We start from the raw sequence: 17,793 nt of genomic DNA, 5'->3' as shown, positions 1-17,793 counted from the left end.
AACAGGGATGTTTTTTTTTTTTTTTTTTTATATACAGAACACTCGTCTGACGCCTGAGGCGTAATTCATGTCAAAAAAAAAGAAAAGAAAAAAACTTCAGAGGAACCTCTCGCCATCCCCCCCCCCCCCAAGCAGTGTTCATCATGCATGTCAAAAGTTGACTGTGTACGTATTTTTTACTACAGTTTATTAAATTATGACACTGAATAGGATACGACGGTTCGGAGACCGCGCTCAGCAAACTTTCGTATCACCCCGATACGTCAGTTTGCTGAAAGTGCGATCTCCGAACCGTCGTTTACCGATTATTCGACTGTTCTTGTGCGGAAGACTTTTTTTTTGGTGAACGTAGCAATAGTTTTATTCATAAATATTTAAAATATACATATTATGTCATACTAATCGTCTGGAATTTGCCTTTCTTTCATATAAAAAGATCGGGAATAAAAGCAAGAATTTTCTTCACACTAGACTTTAAATGAACCCCAAACTTCAAACGCGTTTGTTTTTCTCGAAATCGTGTTCTCGTACACCGCTTACTTATACGACGGTTCGGATGAGCGCAGACGGTATATAGGCTAAAGTGTTTTTACCGTCAGTATATGATCGCGTGTATGTGCGTTTCTAAATGAAATAAAGGATATAGATAGAAATTAAAAGACTTCTTGGATGATGGAAACAAGTGGGATTTAACTGTTATGTGAAAAGTACTTTTACTTAAAACATTTATAGTCCCGAAATTTCAGTAGACAAGCTAGAGGACACATAAAGAAACAATGTCAAGTTTTCAATAATTTATTCTATTCATATATCATGTACACGTAAGGCCTACCAAACATAGTTCAAAGGATGCAGTTCAAAGTGCTTCTGTTCCAGCCACTCAAACAAAAACCTTTTGGATATATAGGACATAATAATAGGACATGTCCTGTCCTATATTATTTACATAATGATATTAGCTTGGAGAGATACTACTCCTGGATACTTTAGCAGTTCAGTAAAATAGCATATCTTCAAACGTACTATAACAATCTCAATTTCGACTTCTTATGTCAAAAAAGTATGTTTTAACCTTAAGAGATGCTCAAATTCTATTTATTCATCATGTACATGTAGGTTTACCAAACATAGTTCAAAGGATGCAGTTCAAAGTGCTTCTGTTCCAGCCATTCAAATAAAAACCATTTGGATATAGATAGGACATAGTATAGGACATGTCCTGTCCTATATTATTTACATAATGATATTAGCTTGGAGAGATACTACTCCTGGATACTTTAGCACTTCAATAAAATAGCATATCTTCAAATGTATAAATACTATAACATTCTCAATTTCGACTTCTTATGTCAGAAAATTATGGTTTAACCTTAAGAGATGCTCACATTCATTTGGAGTCTTTAACATGTTCAAAGGTCCAAAAGTAAGTTTATGTACACATTATACGTTGCAATGAACAACCGCAATATCTATATTTTCACCCCCATGCCCCCAACGAAGTTTTTTTTTTTTGTTTATTGCATCTTTCAATTCTCGCAAAGACCTTTAATAATGTGGTTTCAAAAATACAGAACTTACTTTTTATTAACATAAACACCTGTGACGCAAATCCTACAACATTTTCATATCATTGTACTTTAACAATTTCGAAATTTCCATGACTCTCAACAGAAAAAGAAATTTCACAGCGCACGACCAGTCTACGAACTCAGTTTAGCCGCCTTCGTCGTCAACCTGCAAGTGGATCTTCGACCAAGCAAAACACCCCTCGGCAGACATGGATCCTGAAGAACCTAGCCTTTCTGGAACCACACATTAGATCACGGTCTTCTGTGTCAAATCTGAAGGTAATATGTATGTTGCGGCATGAATGAGATGGGTCTGTAATGACAAGACTAAAACTATGAGTTTATGCAAATTTATGCCAAGAAGACCCATTTTTTCTCCCCTGGTAACAGTCCCCTCAAAGTGAAATAGGCATACAGTTGGTCAAGCCCGATCCTAGCAAGGCCAAGTCCACATAGCAACAGTTTGCTCATTGGATAACACTTTAGGCAAACATGCAAATTAGCCCAAGGCTGGTAGGAGATGCCAACTCCTCATCATAGCCACATCACTAAGACAAAGGAAAGTCCAACGGCCAACATCATCTTTCATGTTTAGGAACTTTTACACCAAGAATTTGTGGAAACCAAGAGGCCAAACAATTGCGAACCACTCCAATACACTCCACTACATTCCGTGTTTATACTCCATTACGCTCCACGCCATATGACACTTTACGCAACGTTTACACTCCGCGTTTCATTCCATGTATGACACCCAACAAGCACGTGTATATTCCATGTTTCATACGATGATCAACGTTTACGTTCGACGATTAAACGGATTGGAACCGCACTTGTTGTTGTGATTGTTTGTTATTGAAGGAGTGCGTTCGAATCAACCTCCCTGTAGCTTATTTACGTTGGAGAAGCTACATTAGTTCGCAATTCGGGACTCTAGTTTGTGATTTCTTGTTCATAAGCTCGCGAATTGTAGTGTTTACTTCGCGTGAAGAGAGAACTGAATTCGCAATATGACAACCAATACGGAGCGACTTCCACAAACTAACGACCAAGGTGATGATGATGTCACGACCCTCAAACAGTCGTGCCGTGCTTATGCTGGCAGCCTTACAAGAAGGTTCAAGGAACTGGAAAGCTGTATGTTAAGCACGGACAATTATGAGGCCGTTGTAAATAAGGCTGGTCAGTTAGATGACACTTTCAAATCGTATAAAGAACGCTTTGGGGAGTATCATGCACGGCTAACTGGCCAGGAAGCAGAATCTGCGCTGGAGGAATTCCAATCCAGGCGGAGGAACAAGGAAGAGTTTGACGTCAGGCTGGCGAGCTGGATGGAGAAGGCCAAGGAGAGCGTGCGGGAGACGACGCAACTGGACGAAGGCGGGGACGACGATGACGACAACGCGTCGCTGCAGTCTTCCGCGACCAGGAGCAGTAGGTCATCTCGGCGCTCAACAAGCACCACTTCCAGTGCAAGACTGAGGGATGCTAAGATCAAGGCTGAAGTCGCGAAACTTAAGCTCGAACAAATGAAAAGGACACAAGAACTCAAGATTGCTCAAATGAAGCTTGAGCAAGAACTTGCTGCTGTAGAGGTGGCAAATGAAATGCAACAGGCGCAAGTAGAGGCTCAGTTACTTCAAGAAGAAATTGAAGGTAATTGCGCCAGTGAGGTGAGTGCCTCCATAGTACGTAGTGTACGTAACGTAGATGTAAAGAAGGAATTAAATCCTAATGCACCTGTTCGGAATGCAAATGATCAATCGAATGCCCGCGTTAATGTTGATGTAAGCCCAACCCCCGTAAACGCTAACGTGAATAACTCTACATTGCCTGATATTTTCTCAGCTGTTGATCTGGCCATGAACATGCCCAAGTCTGACCTGACACAATTTGATGGTAATCCATTAGAATATTGTAGTTTCATTAACAAGTTCGAGGCTACTATTGAGTGTAAACCAGTTAATGATAAAATGAAATTGATGTATCTAATACAGTTCTGTGCAGGGAAGGCCAGAGATAGCATTGAGAATTGCACATTTCTAGGTCCAGAGGGGTACAGAAAGGCCAGAGAAATCCTTCATGACCAGTTCGGGCAGCCCTTCCTGGTGACCACTGCCCACATGAGGAAAGTGCTGAGTCGTGAGCAAATAAGACCCAACGATGGAGCTGCTCTGTGGGACCTCACCAGGGCCATGCGGCGATGCGAGATGGTCTTGTCGCACATGGGATTCCAGGCTGATATGGACAGCTCGGATAACCTGCTGCGGATCCAACAGCTCCTTCCTATGCACATGCAAGCAGAGTGGGCAAAACGAGCACACACCATGATGAAGCAGCGGGTGTCACCGACCTTCTCGATGATGGCTGATTACATCGAAGAGTGTGCCCAGCTCTCCTCTAACATGTTTGGTCAGAACATAGGCAAGGGCAAGACGACTACCCCCAAGGATGGCAAGAAGTTCGCGAGTAGTGTCAAACGAACGACGCTAACCACGCAAGGGCAATCACCAAAACAGGCATCACAGTGGAGGTGCACATGCTGCTCTCAGTCACACAGCTTGACATCATGCCAGCGCTTCAAGCAAATGTCCCGCAATGAAAGGTTGAAGGTGATACGACAGGCAAGACTGTGTGACAATTGCTTCAAGCCAGGCCACCTAGCCAGGGAGTGCAAGCAGGACAGCAACTGCAAGGTAGAGAGCTGCAAGTGGAAGCACCACACCCTCCTTCACTTCCACGTCTTAAAGAGCAGTCAAGAAAGGCCACAAGGGCAGAAATCGAGCACAACGACGAATGAAGGTGCCAAATCAGCAGAAGAGTGTTCGATAACTGGGGCCGGTAACCAACCAAAACAAGCTGAAGAATCCAAAGGCAACAATTACTCCAACAGCAGTCGCACCAAGCAGTATAAAGTGTGTTTACGAATTGTGCCCGTGAAGATCCAGGCAGGAACGAAGGAGATTAAGACGTGGGCGCTGCTCGACGAAGGCAGCGACGTATCTCTGTGTGATGCAAGCCTAATAGAGGAACTTGACGTAAAGGGGAAGAAAAGGCACTTCGAACTAACAACCGTAAATGGTGTCAGCTCCAAGAAGGATGGCCTCGAGGTGAGTCTGACAGTGCAGAACCTCAATGGAAGGGAAGAAATCGAGATACCGCGTGTCTGGACGGTAGACAAGTTACCGATATCAGACGCTCTTATTCCCAACAAGGAAGACGTCAAACGATGGGACCACCTCAAAGGAATAACATTTCCATCGATAGATCGAAGAGAAGTTAAACTTCTGATTGGCGGAGACACCCCAGAGGCATTCTGGGTCCTTGAACAAAGAAAGGGAAAAAGAAAAGAACCGTATGCCATACGTTCTCCACTCGGATGGACACTGATGGGACCGATGTCAACGCGACAAGGGCCTTCCTCTGCCAATGTTCACTTCACATGTCATGATGATCCACTTCAACAGCAGCTAAAGCAGTTCTGGGAGTCAGACTATGGAGGTTACCTAACGGATGAGAAAATCGGCGACTCACTCGAAGACCTCCGCGCACAGAAGATCATGGAAGAAAGCGCTTCCATTGCCGGCGGTCATTACGAAGTAGGCTTACCATGGCGCCACTGGCCTCCAAACCTGCCAAACAATCGTTACCTCGCAGAAGCAAGACTGCGGTACTTGAAGAAGAAACTGGAGAAGGATGACGCCCTCAAAGAAAGGTACACGAAAACTGTCGAAGACTACATAACAAAGGGTTATGCAGAAAGGGTACCAATACAGACACGAGAAGCAGGACATCAAGAAGAGAAAGATGAGAAGCCTACCTCAAATACGTGGTACCTACCGCACCATGCCGTTGTTCACCCTCGGAAACCAGACAAGGTCAGAGTCGTTTTCGACTGCGCTGCGAAGTACCAGGGTACCTCTTTGAACAACGAACTACTTCAAGGACCTGATCATACTAACAACCTGGTGGGCGTACTCCTGAGATTCAGACAGGAACCAGTTGCTGTGGTTGGCGATGTGGAGGCCATGTTCCATCAAGTAAAGGTCCCAGATAGAGATTGTGATGCACTTCGATTCCTCTGGTGGGAAAAGGGAGAACTTGCAACAGAGCCAAAGGAGTACAGAATGAAAGTTCATCTGTTTGGAGCAACCTCCTCTCCGAGTTGTGCAGGCTTTGCATTGCGGAAGACCGCAGAAGACCACCAGAGCGAGTATGACGGAGATGCAGTCGACACGGTACGGAAGAATTTCTATGTCGACGACTGCTTGAAGTCTGTAAAGACCAAAGAAGCAGCCATTAAGCTGATTGAAGATCTGAGACGGTTACTGAATGAGGGCGGTTTCCGGCTCACAAAGTGGATGAGTAACGAGCGTGACGTCCTGGCTGCCGTACCTGAGGCTGACAGGGCAGCATCCGTATCGAGTCTAGACATTGAAGAGCTACCGGAAGAACGCACGCTCGGAATCCTTTGGGATGTACAGATGGATGCTTTTGGGTTCAAGGTCAACGTAAAGGACAAACCAGCAACAAGACGCGGCATTTTGTCTGTAGCCAGCTCCCTATACGACCCACTAGGGTTTGTAGCTCCATTTGTACTTCCAGCAAAGGCACTAATACAACGGTTATGTAGACGAGGTCTAAGCTGGGATGAGCCAGTCTCCGCAGAGGAAGAGAAAGAATGGAGAAACTGGTTGGAAGATCTACCCACGTTGACAGACCTAAAGATCAACAGGTGTATCAAACCAGAGGGTTTCCAGGAAGTAGCCTCAGCTCAAATCCATCACTTCTGTGATGCATCCGAAATAGGATATGCATCAGTGGCGTATCTGCGTTTAACAGACGCCACAGGTAAAGTGCACTGCTCCTTCATCATGGGGAAATCGAGACTAGCACCTGTGAAGGCTGTATCCATACCAAGGCTTGAGTTGATGGCAGCGGTCCTGGCAGTGACGTTGGACCAATTCATCAAAGATGAACTTCAGATCAAGGTCACAGACACCACATACTGGACCGACTCCACATCAGTACTACAGTACATAAGAAACGAAAGCAGGCGTTTCAAGACCTTTGTTGCAAATCGTGTCGCTAAGATTCACAATGCCTCCACGCTATCTCAATGGCGTCATGTTGATACAGCATCCAACCCAGCAGACGATGGATCTCGCGGCATGAAAGCGACAGAATTAATCAACAACCTACGCTGGCTGGAGGGCCCCACATTCCTATGGGAAGAAGAAGAAAATTGGCCATCACCCCCAGAAGTGCTGCAGGAACTGCCACAAGAAGACGTAGAAGTAAAGAAAGCCAATGTCAACGCAGTGGTTTCAACTGACAGCCTAGAGGAGCTGTTAACCAGGTTCTCTTCATGGAACAAACTCAAGAGGGCTTTCGCATGGATACTGCGCTACAAGGCATTTCTGCGACACAAGGGTGATGCAGGAAGTGTGAGAACGGGACACTTCACAGCAAAGGAGCTAGAAGACGCAGAGCTGGAAATAATCAAGCAAGTGCAGAGAAAAGCCTTTCCAGCAGAAATGTCAAGTGAAGGAAAGAAAGGAACACCACCAAAGTCAGGCACACTAGACAAATTAAACCCCATCAACGTTGAAGGAGTGCTGAGAGTTGGAGGAAGACTAGGAAAATCCCCGCTCTCAGATGATCTGAAACACCCACTGATTCTCCCTCATGATCACCACGTGACTACCTTGCTCGTCTCCCACTACCACCATGATGTTGGACACTCAGGCGCCGGCATGACGTGGACTGCACTCAGAGAAAAGTACTGGGTAATCCGAGGTGGTGCTACCGTTCGCAAGGTATTGGGAAATTGTCTGCAGTGCAAGAAGAGAAGCTCACAGCGAGGACAACAACTCATGGCTGACCTTCCTACTGAACGGGTCACTCCAGATAAGCCTCCTTTCACCTACACAGGAGTTGACTTCTTCGGGCCATTCCGAGTAAAGAGAGGTCGCAGTGAGATGAAAAGATACGGATGTGTGTTCACCTGCCTTGCTTCAAGAGCAGTACATCTGGAGGTAGCACACTCCTTGGATACCGATTCCTTTGTGTTCGCTCTGAGACGATTCATCAGCCGTAGGGGTTACCCCGCAAAGATATTCAGTGACAACGGAACAAACTTCAGAAGCGGACACAAGGAATTGAAAGAAAGTCTTGCATCGCTGAACAGCAGCAAGATTGGACGATTCCTAAGCCAAAAGGGAATCGCATGGCAATTCACCCCTCCAGGAGCAAGTCATATGGGGGGAGTTTGGGAGCGTGTAATACGTTCGGTTCGTAAGATTCTTGAAGGCCTCCTGAACCAGCAGCTCATCACAGACGAGGCGTTGATGACGTTCATGACTGAGGTAGAGGCCATTCTAAATGCCAGACCCTTGACGCAACTGAGTACCGACCCACATGACGACGAACCTCTTACGCCCAATCATCTACTACTGCTGAGGAAGAGTCCATCCCTGCCCCCTGGAATATTTACCAAGGATGACTGTTACACTCGACGAAGATGGCGTCAGGTGCAGTACCTCGCAGACCAGTTTTGGAAACGTTGGGTCAAAGAATATCTACCTCTCCTCCAACAGAGACAGAAATGGACAAAATCCAAACGAAACTTCATGCAAGATGATCTAGTCCTGGTCGCAGATGACTGTGCGCCTCGTGGGCAGTGGCCTTTAGGTAGGATTGTGGCCACGTACCCTGATAAGCTTGGTAGGGTCAGGCAGGTTGATGTACGGTTGGGTCTGAAAAGCTTCAGGAGGCCCATCTCAAAGTTGTGCCTTTTGGAGGCACGAGGAGATTCGTAAATTGACATAAGCATCAGTAAACAAACGGTACATCTGTTATGTTTATCAAGTTGTTCATGTAACATTGCGTGATGTACAGATTGTAACATAATGTTGAAGCATGTGTTAAGTAATGATAGGACAATATTACGTCCTTCGTTTTGTAATTATGATTTGGTCTTGGTCGTGGCCGACAGCCTTCCACGTGGACAGTGGTCGTCATTGGGGAGGGTTGTTGAGGTTTTCCCAGGAAGGGATGGTAGAGTGAGGTAGGTGGGGTGAGAGTTGGCCACAAACACTTTAGGAGGCCTGTAGTGAAACTGTGCATGCTAGAAGAAGGATCAAAGAATTGACCGCTTACAGTAATTGATCTAGTAAATTGAAGTGTATGATCAACACAAAGTCCCTCTAGTATGAATTATATTATTTGAGATTGTTATATTTCTGTATGCTACAAGGTTAATTGAGTTTCATTCACGCTGTGAAAGATGTATGCATTAGTGAATGAATGTAATCAGGTTTGATATGTATGCCGCTAAGTAAATTTAGGAATGATCTAAATTGATAGTTAGCTCATTGGGGCCGGTATGTTGCGGCATGAATGAGATGGGTCTGTAATGACAAGACTAAAACTATGAGTTTATGCAAATTTATGCCAAGAAGACCCATTTTTTCTCCCCTGGTAACAGTCCCCTCAAAGTGAAATAGGCATACAGTTGGTCAAGCCCGATCCTAGCAAGGCCAAGTCCACATAGCAACAGTTTGCTCATTGGATAACACTTTAGGCAAACATGCAAATTAGCCCAAGGCTGGTAGGAGATGCCAACTCCTCATCATAGCCACATCACTAAGACAAAGGAAAGTCCAACGGCCAACATCATCTTTCATGTTTAGGAACTTTTACACCAAGAATTTGTGGAAACCAAGAGGCCAAACAATTGCGAACCACTCCAATACACTCCACTACATTCCGTGTTTATACTCCATTACGCTCCACGCCATATGACACTTTACGCAACGTTTACACTCCGCGTTTCATTCCATGTATGACACCCAACAAGCACGTGTATATTCCATGTTTCATACGATGATCAACGTTTACGTTCGACGATTAAACGGATTGGAACCGCACTTGTTGTTGTGATTGTTTGTTATTGAAGGAGTGCGTTCGAATCAACCTCCCTGTAGCTTATTTACGTTGGAGAAGCTACAATGTATTTCCAATGAATCCGTAATAACCATAAATTATTATAGAATTAAGCACAACGGTACCTTGAAACATACACATGTATTTCCGATCTGAATTTGGTTCAAATTGTACATCTCTCCGCAGAAGTTACATAGAAATAACATTGTTCACCAAACAATTTGGCTTGGTATTTTTGGGTACGTCAAAACACATTAATGCAATTGCAATGATCGTAGAATTGAAGCAAGATACAATTAAACCATATCTTGTTGCCATGCAACCGCTCCATCAGCGGAATTGACATAGTCTTTCAGGGTCTCTCGGATGGTCTTCGAAGCAATGGAGACATTCGTTGTTCTCCCCACATTCCTCGTTGGTAGTGTGGCTGAGGAACGCCATGTTCCCGGGATGAAGGTGTGAGAAACTGGGTTTTCAGCGTCAATTATGTCGGGTGGCGAGTACACATGTTTCGCTGACTTGTGCGTGATGAGGAAATTGTGTAGGGCACATGCGCAAAGTACGATGTTGGTCACTTTTTCAGGGCTGAGGGCGATAGGGGTTAAGAAAACTCGAAACCTGTTCGCCAATATGCCAAAGGCATTTTCGACTACTCGGCGCGCCCGGCTGAGTCGGTAATTGAATATGCGCTCTTCTTCAGTCATGTTCCGTCGTGCGTAAGGTTTCATAATGTTCTCCCTCAAAGGGAAAGCCTCATCTGCTACGAAACAGTAGGGAACTTGCACAGCATCATTGCCTGGAAGGGTTGCAGCATCAGGGATGTTCAGGAGATTTGCGTTTAATGCCCTACAAAGAGAGCTTTGAGCAAACACACCTCCATCAGACATGCGCCCGTTTGTACCGACATCCACATACAGAAACTTGTAGTCTGGTCCTACAAGTCCAAGAAGCACAACGCTGAAGGAGTGCTATAATTGAAAAATGTAGAGCCGCTGTTAGCTGGTGGTCGTAATTGCACATGCTTTCCGTCGAGAGCACCTAGACAGTGCGGGAAGTTCCATCGGTCTTGAAAATGGTTTGCGATCTCTTGCCACTCTTCCTGTGTTCTTGGTACCTGTAGAAGAAGAAAAATCAACAGTTTATTGATATTGTTCTCATCCTTTTTAAATACACATACAGATCAACGAAGAAATGTCCGTCATCCTTGATGAGGTAGAATCGCCACCACCTGAATGCCAAGGTACTCAAAGTACTGCGTCAGAGTCACCATTACCAATTCCCTCTAAAAGGAAGAAGGAAAAGGGAAAAGGAAAAAACACCGAAGATGAAATCATTTCAGAAATAAGGACTGTTATGAAATCAATGGAGTCTGAAGAAGACCAGGACGTCCTCTTCGGACGTTACATAGCAGGTGAATTGAAGGAAATAACTGACAAAAAAGTTAAATTGGCACTCAAACTGAAAATAACTAATGATGTTGCGAAAGCCCAGCTTGACCTCCTGGAAGGGGCCAATGAGTTATAATTAAGTCCATCAGACTTCTTGACAAAGGATTGTACATTTTCATTGGAAATGATTTTTGTCGTTAATCTCCAAAACAAAGACCAATTAACAAATACTCTTTATCAATACGTCTGTTGAAGGCTGGGAATTAAACTAATTTCTAGTAATGTTATTTGTGGAGAGTTACTATGTCGGAGTGGTTTAAATCAATATTCTGTTTGCACTGGACTTGAACCTATATAGCTCTCTTCGTCCATCTCAGAAAATCGTATTTCGCGTTTTTTTTTTTTTTTTTTTGTGGACTAAAATTTTCATCAATCTATTTTTCTACGCATTTCAATACAGAAAATAAGTCATATCTCATTTTCAGGTATGCGAAAGTAAATCGAACCTTTATTTGATCAAATTTAATGAGAAATTACGTTTGTTCTGACATATTTCATAACAGGGATATATGTTCACCTGCATCTGAAAAAAAAAAAAAAATCACGATTTCATGTATGACACATGACACGTGATAAATTGTGATGATATAAAAATGACATCATCACCTCGCGGTCCTCGAGACTTCATTTAAAAATCATATTGAATGGTCAAGAAGAGTTTTCCGGAAAAATGGAAAAAATAAAAATTCACAACTTCCTTATTTCTTATATGATTTCCACGATTATGAGACATTTTCTGGTGGGAAAATTTTTCTGAAATGATGATAATTTTGGTCCGGACTTGCCCTTTAACATGAAACTATTTCACATCCGTAGAATATTTAGAAAAGTGCATGTACATTTGAAAACTTTATTAAAAAAAAAAGAAGAAAAAAAAAAAAACTTGCCTTACACAGAGTACACAGCCCACGGGAAATGCGGTTAATTTCGATATGCTTACAAGTGACAATTTATTTAAATTATCTTCATATGATTGTATGTTAAAGCACAAAGATAGTTTTTGGTAAATCTGAAAACCTTTCGAAAACATTATTCACAGAAATTCTTGTGTTTGATCATGCACAAAGAAGGCAAGTCATCGAGTAGTAATTGTTTGATCGGAATCTCTTTTATTTATTTCTAAAGTAATTTATTGGAATTATTTTCGAATTGTTCGGAGGGCCTCCAAACAAATCTACACTTGTTATCAGCCTTATACTTTAAAAGGGGTGTATGATCAATCGTAAATCTGAGTTCAGTTAATAGCATGAAATTTGCTCACAAATACTCTGGATAGTGTCTTATCAAATATACAAGAACTTGTATTTTTTTACGAAATTATTCACCAAAACTATCTCTGTGCTTCAGTGCATTTTATGATGAGATTATAGATTTGGTTAAATGGATTTGCATCTATACGCTACTTCAGAAAAGTAACATTTTTTTAATGATTTCAAAGCAATGTATCCGCGTCGTGTAGAGAACACAGTCATGTAAACAACAGATAAAATTAAAGAAAGCGGCAGGGGGAGAGATCATACCTTGAGATGCTTTTCCATCAGTGCATCGTATATGGCTTTACACGTTTCTTCAACGATGCCGGAAACGGTCCTCTCTCCAACCCGATACTGAAATGATAGGCTGGTGAAACTTTCACCTATAAGAAGTAATTTGTAGAGTGTAAACAATTTCTTTGTATATAATATTCCTTTGATTAAGTAATTGCTCATCTTTTTGTACAACCGCGAAGTGAATTTAAGTTTGGTCTAGTATATCATCAGTCACACAATAGAATTTCAGTGAGAAAAACGGTGTGACCATGAAAAATGGGATATTACTTAACGAAGTCTGCTCATGTTAAACAAGAAATGTACTGTTTTCTTGATGTTAATTCACACTAAATGGAATTAAGAGGGCATGCTTGTCTGTTTGCAGAAAATTAGCGGATAACTAGAATTACAGACAGCAAGTTTTCATGTTAATTGTTCCTGTGTGTTTATTTTCTTCTAAGTTACATCATATTTCCGAAGTCGACATAGTATACTCCTACTGTCACAGATATTCATTTCACTAAAGGGTGACCAAGAAAAGCGGCACTTTGAGGGCGATATTTGTTTAACGGGAGTTTGTAGTCTTGAAGGAAACTTTTATCGGATAACCTATTTTCATAGACAAAAAAAAAAGTGAGACTGAGCTCATCGTTTTTGGTATGAGGTTTTCTTTTGCTTGTTTTTAGCGAAAAGATGTCAATTTCAAAATTGTCGCATTTCAGTCTGTCACGAGCAACAAAGATGTTATATAGAAAACTATGCCGTCGCGAAGTCTCATGCGTTTGAATTCGAATATCGCCCGGTGTGCGCAGGATCGAAACTTCATTAGATTCCCGGTTTGTAGCTCTCTCGAGTTACAAAATTATAAAAAATGACATATTTCAATTAAAGAATCGCTGAAGCAAAAACACTCAACAAAAATGGATGCCCTTAGTGTGATTTTATTTGCATGAAACACACAACACGAATTAGGTAGAAATCAATTAGAACAATATGCATGTAATAGGTCAAAGATCGACCGTGCCTCTTTTTATTTATTTATTTTTATTTATTTATTTTATTTTATTTTATTATTATTTTTTTTTTGGGGGGGGAACCACCCTGTATAACGAAAACACGGCCAGTGAAAAGAGGAAGACAAGATATCTGTTATTGTATTTATCAGACAGACATTCTCGGTGAACTCGGTTGTGCTTGTGCATATAATTTTCTTCCAGAATTATTGATATTTTCTTCTAAATACGTGACCATTACGAGTAAAATAGTGACAATTTAATTTTCTGAAATTATATTAATCCAGCAAGATGTGGTGGATATACCTTACAAGTCTTTTCTTCAATACTGATTTTATTACATGTATTTCATTTTTTTTAATGGTAAAGACATACATATCCGGTCTCTGTCATTTTTCACACCCACAAAGTCTGGGACCTATACACAGTTACACAAGCTTGCTTTATATAGGCCCCGTCCCATTTCTGTTACTTCTGGCACTTTCTAATGACCAAAATAATATGTTAAATATATATACTTTTAAGTGCAATCCAAGTATGTGGTTGCATATATTCGTATTCGTATAACCGGTATTTGATTTAACTATATGTCATGATTGTTGTTTCTTTGAGATATTTGAAAATATGAGAAATAAATTAAAATTGAAATGGAAATAATCGGTGGGACCGTGTACTTTTGTTCTGCGTCTCCATGTGTTTGTGTGTTGCATGCATGCTATATATGTGTGTGTGTGTGTGCGTGTGCGTGTGTGTATGTCTGTATGTCTGTTTGTGTGTGTTATGTATATAAGCATTTTTGTATGAAGCGATGGGTAGGGTTAATAAATTATGGTTTCTAAATAAATAAGTTTAAAAATGTAAGTCCTGTAAAGGGATAGCGTGCAGTAAAATGAGTCTCTACATTACGTTTGAATTGATCCTGAATCAAATCTACGGATAAACAATTGAAATGCTATACCCAACCAGTTCATTGTCATGAAAGTATGAATATGCAAGGAGGCTAAGAGAAATAAAATCAAATGGACATCATTAATAACTAAAATGTTAATAATTAGGAGCAACGAACAACTTTCCCATTTTGCAGTACAGCTGTACATTGTACATATTTTCATGCGGGTACAGATTTGGTTCCAACGGGGTGTACCTCTGAAGCCGCCAAACCCGAACCAACCATTAAGGATCATTTTGGGGGATAGAGTGCCCATTATTAGGGGGTTCGTTAAGAAAGATCACATTATTGAGGTTTTTAATTCAAAAATTTCATTTCGTGTACTTAAGTAGCGAAAAAAACAAAACAAACTAAAATTGCAAAATATTGCAATCCACGATTGGAGATTTTCGGCCCAAACCAATACCCATGTCTAAGGATTTTGTAGAGAGAAAGTCACCCACTGGAGCGGCCTCCCAGTCTAACTTATAACTGTGAGCTATATAGCCAGTATGTAGATCCGATATATTCAATGGTACTGCTAAACTGAATAAAGGCAAAATATGAAGTCTTAAATTTCATGATCGTAATCTACATGCGCATGCGCCTGGAAAGTGATAGATTAGAAAAGGTCAGTGTCAGTACACGTCTACAGGATCAACTGTCTTTTAATAATTCTTATAGAATACTGTAGTAACTGGATGCGTCCTTCCCCTATTATTGCAGGTTCAGACATGGATATGGCTATTACCCTCTTAAAACTGCAATTTTGAACTTGCTAATAAATGAAGAGCATTTATGTAGTTCGTATAATGACCTACCCGTTGCCAGGAACCTCAAGGTTATGGCGAGCCTCTCCTCCGCGCATATGCTTCTTCGCAGTTTGGTATCCTGCTTTGAGATTGTCGGCGCAACCATTTCTAGTAGTTCTCTAAATGCCTCCACATCCATCCTAACAAACTTCCGAAAGTCCTCGGAAGAGTCTTCTAGTTCTTTGAGCAAATTAGCATATGCTCCCTTTAGTTTTCGCTTTTCGATCCATGGTTTTACCCACATGCGACGTCGTCGACGCCTCCGACGTTGCCGGAGCAGCAGCAGTGCATGCAGGAGATGCAATAGGTTGCGTTTTGCCGCCATTTTCGGTTGCTATGATAAACGTCATGTGCGCATGCGCTAGTCACGACCCCCATAAAGACCTTAAGATCGGTCGTATAGTGTGCGGTGTCCGGTCGTACGACTGGGCTTACGACCCGACTAGTCTCAAGACTTTAAGATCAGTCGGGTCGTATAGTGTGCGGCGGGCTTGAGGATTACGAGTCGGATGCGCTATGCACTGACCTATTTCATCCTCCATAGGCCCTGTGTATTAAGCAAAATGACGCTGCATCGAAGCCAAGTGCAAATTTTAGCCAAGTTTTTCGACGTGATGCCGACGTCGTATGAAAAATTGGAGGGCACACTTACGATAGCCCAAAGTCTTAGCTACAACATATTAAAATTTGGGAGAAATTCACCGAAGCATAAGTGAGCTAGTGGTCGAAAAAGATAGTCGTGTCAATTTTCATTTCCAGAAAAACTGCACTCCCATAGACATAACACGTAAACTGGTCAAATTTGACAAGATTACTTTCAATCCATTTTCACGAGGTGATGCCGTCATCCAATCAAAATGTTGTAATTATATTAATGATAGACCATTTAATAAGCTACCACATACTGAAATCTGAATGAAAATTGGCGAAGGATTAGTGGGATACGTTCGAGTGAACTTGAAATTTGATGACGTCATTTTGAAAATTTACTTTTTTTATTTTATTAAGAAATTTGATATCTTTTCATCATTTTGCCAGCATCGCCAACCCATAAAATGACATGTACAACTCATCAGCTTTCAAAATATGTAAAGAAAATGGGGGGTCATCGTCTATCCTGACGAGTAAAATTGGATTTAAAATTGGCGTTTTTTTGGCATAGTTGCACTGTATATCGCCATTGACGCGCGCGCGGAATTTCAACTTTGACGGGCCCGTATGACGTCATATTGAATCGGATTGACTTGAAACTTGGCAGAAATATTCCTTGACATTTCAGGCATCCGATAAGTCTGAAAAAACGGGAAATTTCTATGACATATGAGCTGTGCGTGCGCATATGCGCGCGCGCGTACGCGTCCGTCCAATTTTTTCAATTTTTCAAAAAATGCTTCAAATGGTCTGAAACGTGTGCAAAAAAATTTTGAGCTCGATTGGAGTATGCAAATATTTCAACGCGCACGTACGCGCACGTTTTTAGAGAAAATATGAATTTTGAGAATATGAGTAGAATGCGCATAATTTGAAATATATGTGACGCAAATTTCATTGAAATATTCCATTCCATTAATTAGATATGATTGAGAATGTGTTTTCATATAATGACGTCATAGTGACGTCACGGTCGACTGATCACAATGATACATTAGATTTGTTGTCTTTAGGACATGATGCATGCATGGTATAATTTTGAAATTGAGAGGTTGAGTACTTTCTGAGCTGACCTCTGCACAACTTTTGGGGAGAAATAAAGAAATAAAGAAGAAGAAGAATAAAGAATCAGTACAGATACAGAAGGTGATCCGAGAGGATACTCGGATCACCTAACTAGAGATTGTAATTTGTCATTACTGACAAATTAAGGTGATCCGATTTTTTTTTTTTTTTTTTATCAATGATTCGAGTCCTGATCGCAATTTCTACGCATGACCATACACGTTTCATCTGTGTTTAGAGAGATTGGCCGTGTGATGTTTGGATTATCATTTAGAAAAGGGAGTCATATCTGCCCACCTTGGTACTGAATTCTGTATACATTATAGATAACAAAGATACAGCAACAAATACATATGACCTTTGACCCACCTTTACACTCCCAAGATGGCATCTGAGGAAAAAGTGGTTGTTTTGTGAAATGATTCTCGCGACATCGTCTATACGTGTGCAAAATATGGGAAAGATAGGACAGGTATTCACTAAGATACAAGATAAAATATCTATGACCTTGGACCATAATTTACATACCCAAGATGGTGTCCGATTAAGTAGTTTTTATTTCATGAAATAATGTACGTGACATGAACTAAACATGTACAAAATATGGAGGTGACAGGGGCTGTTTTTCTTGAGTTATTGCAAAGAAAGTTGCAGAAAGACAGAAGTTTCTCAATACATCGAAGATAAGCTTTAATTTCAACCAAGTTTTTAAACATGATCCCGACATTGTATGAAAAAAGAAAGGCACACTTTGGATAGCGCAATGTCTCAGCTACAACATATTAAAATCTGGGAGAAATTCACAAAAGGGTAAGTGAGCTAGTGCTCGATA

At 41.5% G+C, this 17,793-nt stretch overlaps 2 protein-coding genes across 2 annotated transcripts; one reads left to right on the top strand and one right to left on the bottom strand.

Annotated features, from left to right (window-relative positions):
* Positions 1–2,578: 2,578 nt before the first annotated feature.
* LOC140227916 (uncharacterized) lies at positions 2,579–8,389 on the top strand. Its single transcript, XM_072308298.1, has one exon. The coding sequence runs from the start codon at positions 2,579–2,581 to the stop codon at positions 8,387–8,389; it is 5,811 nt and encodes a 1,936-aa protein (XP_072164399.1).
* A 1,209-nt stretch (positions 8,390–9,598) lies between these two features.
* On the bottom strand, positions 9,599–15,570 carry LOC140227915 (uncharacterized). The gene is made up of 3 exons (XM_072308296.1): positions 15,255–15,570; positions 12,484–12,599; positions 9,599–10,483 (listed from the first exon to the last, which is right to left on the bottom strand). Exons 1-3 carry the CDS (start codon positions 15,568–15,570, stop codon positions 9,812–9,814), a joined length of 1,104 nt encoding a protein of 367 aa, XP_072164397.1. The 3' UTR covers positions 9,599–9,811.
* Positions 15,571–17,793: the final 2,223 nt, after the last annotated feature.

Source organism: Diadema setosum, chromosome 4 (genome assembly GCF_964275005.1).
Source record: "Diadema setosum chromosome 4, eeDiaSeto1, whole genome shotgun sequence".
In the NCBI taxonomy this organism is placed as follows: Eukaryota; Metazoa; Echinodermata; class Echinoidea; order Diadematoida; family Diadematidae; genus Diadema; species Diadema setosum.
Note: the sequence above shows the minus strand (reverse complement) of the source record. Positions and strands in the feature narration are given on the sequence as shown.

Bases quoted from the DNA above. Each gene is read 5' to 3' on its own strand.
- LOC140227916 (XM_072308298.1), top strand. From the start codon at position 2,579: ATGACAACCAATACGGAGCGACTTCCACAAACTAACGACCAAGGTGAT.
- LOC140227915 (XM_072308296.1), bottom strand. From the start codon at position 15,570: ATGGCGGCAAAACGCAACCTATTGCATCTCCTGCATGCACTGCTGCTG. The intron at 12,600-15,254 runs GTAGGTCATTAT...TACTTCTTATAG, and splicing joins CTTGAGGTTCCTGGCAACGG to GTGAAAGTTTCACCAGCCTA. The intron at 10,484-12,483 runs GTATGATCTCTC...TTTCAATTATAG, and splicing joins TGATGGAAAAGCATCTCAAG to CACTCCTTCAGCGTTGTGCT.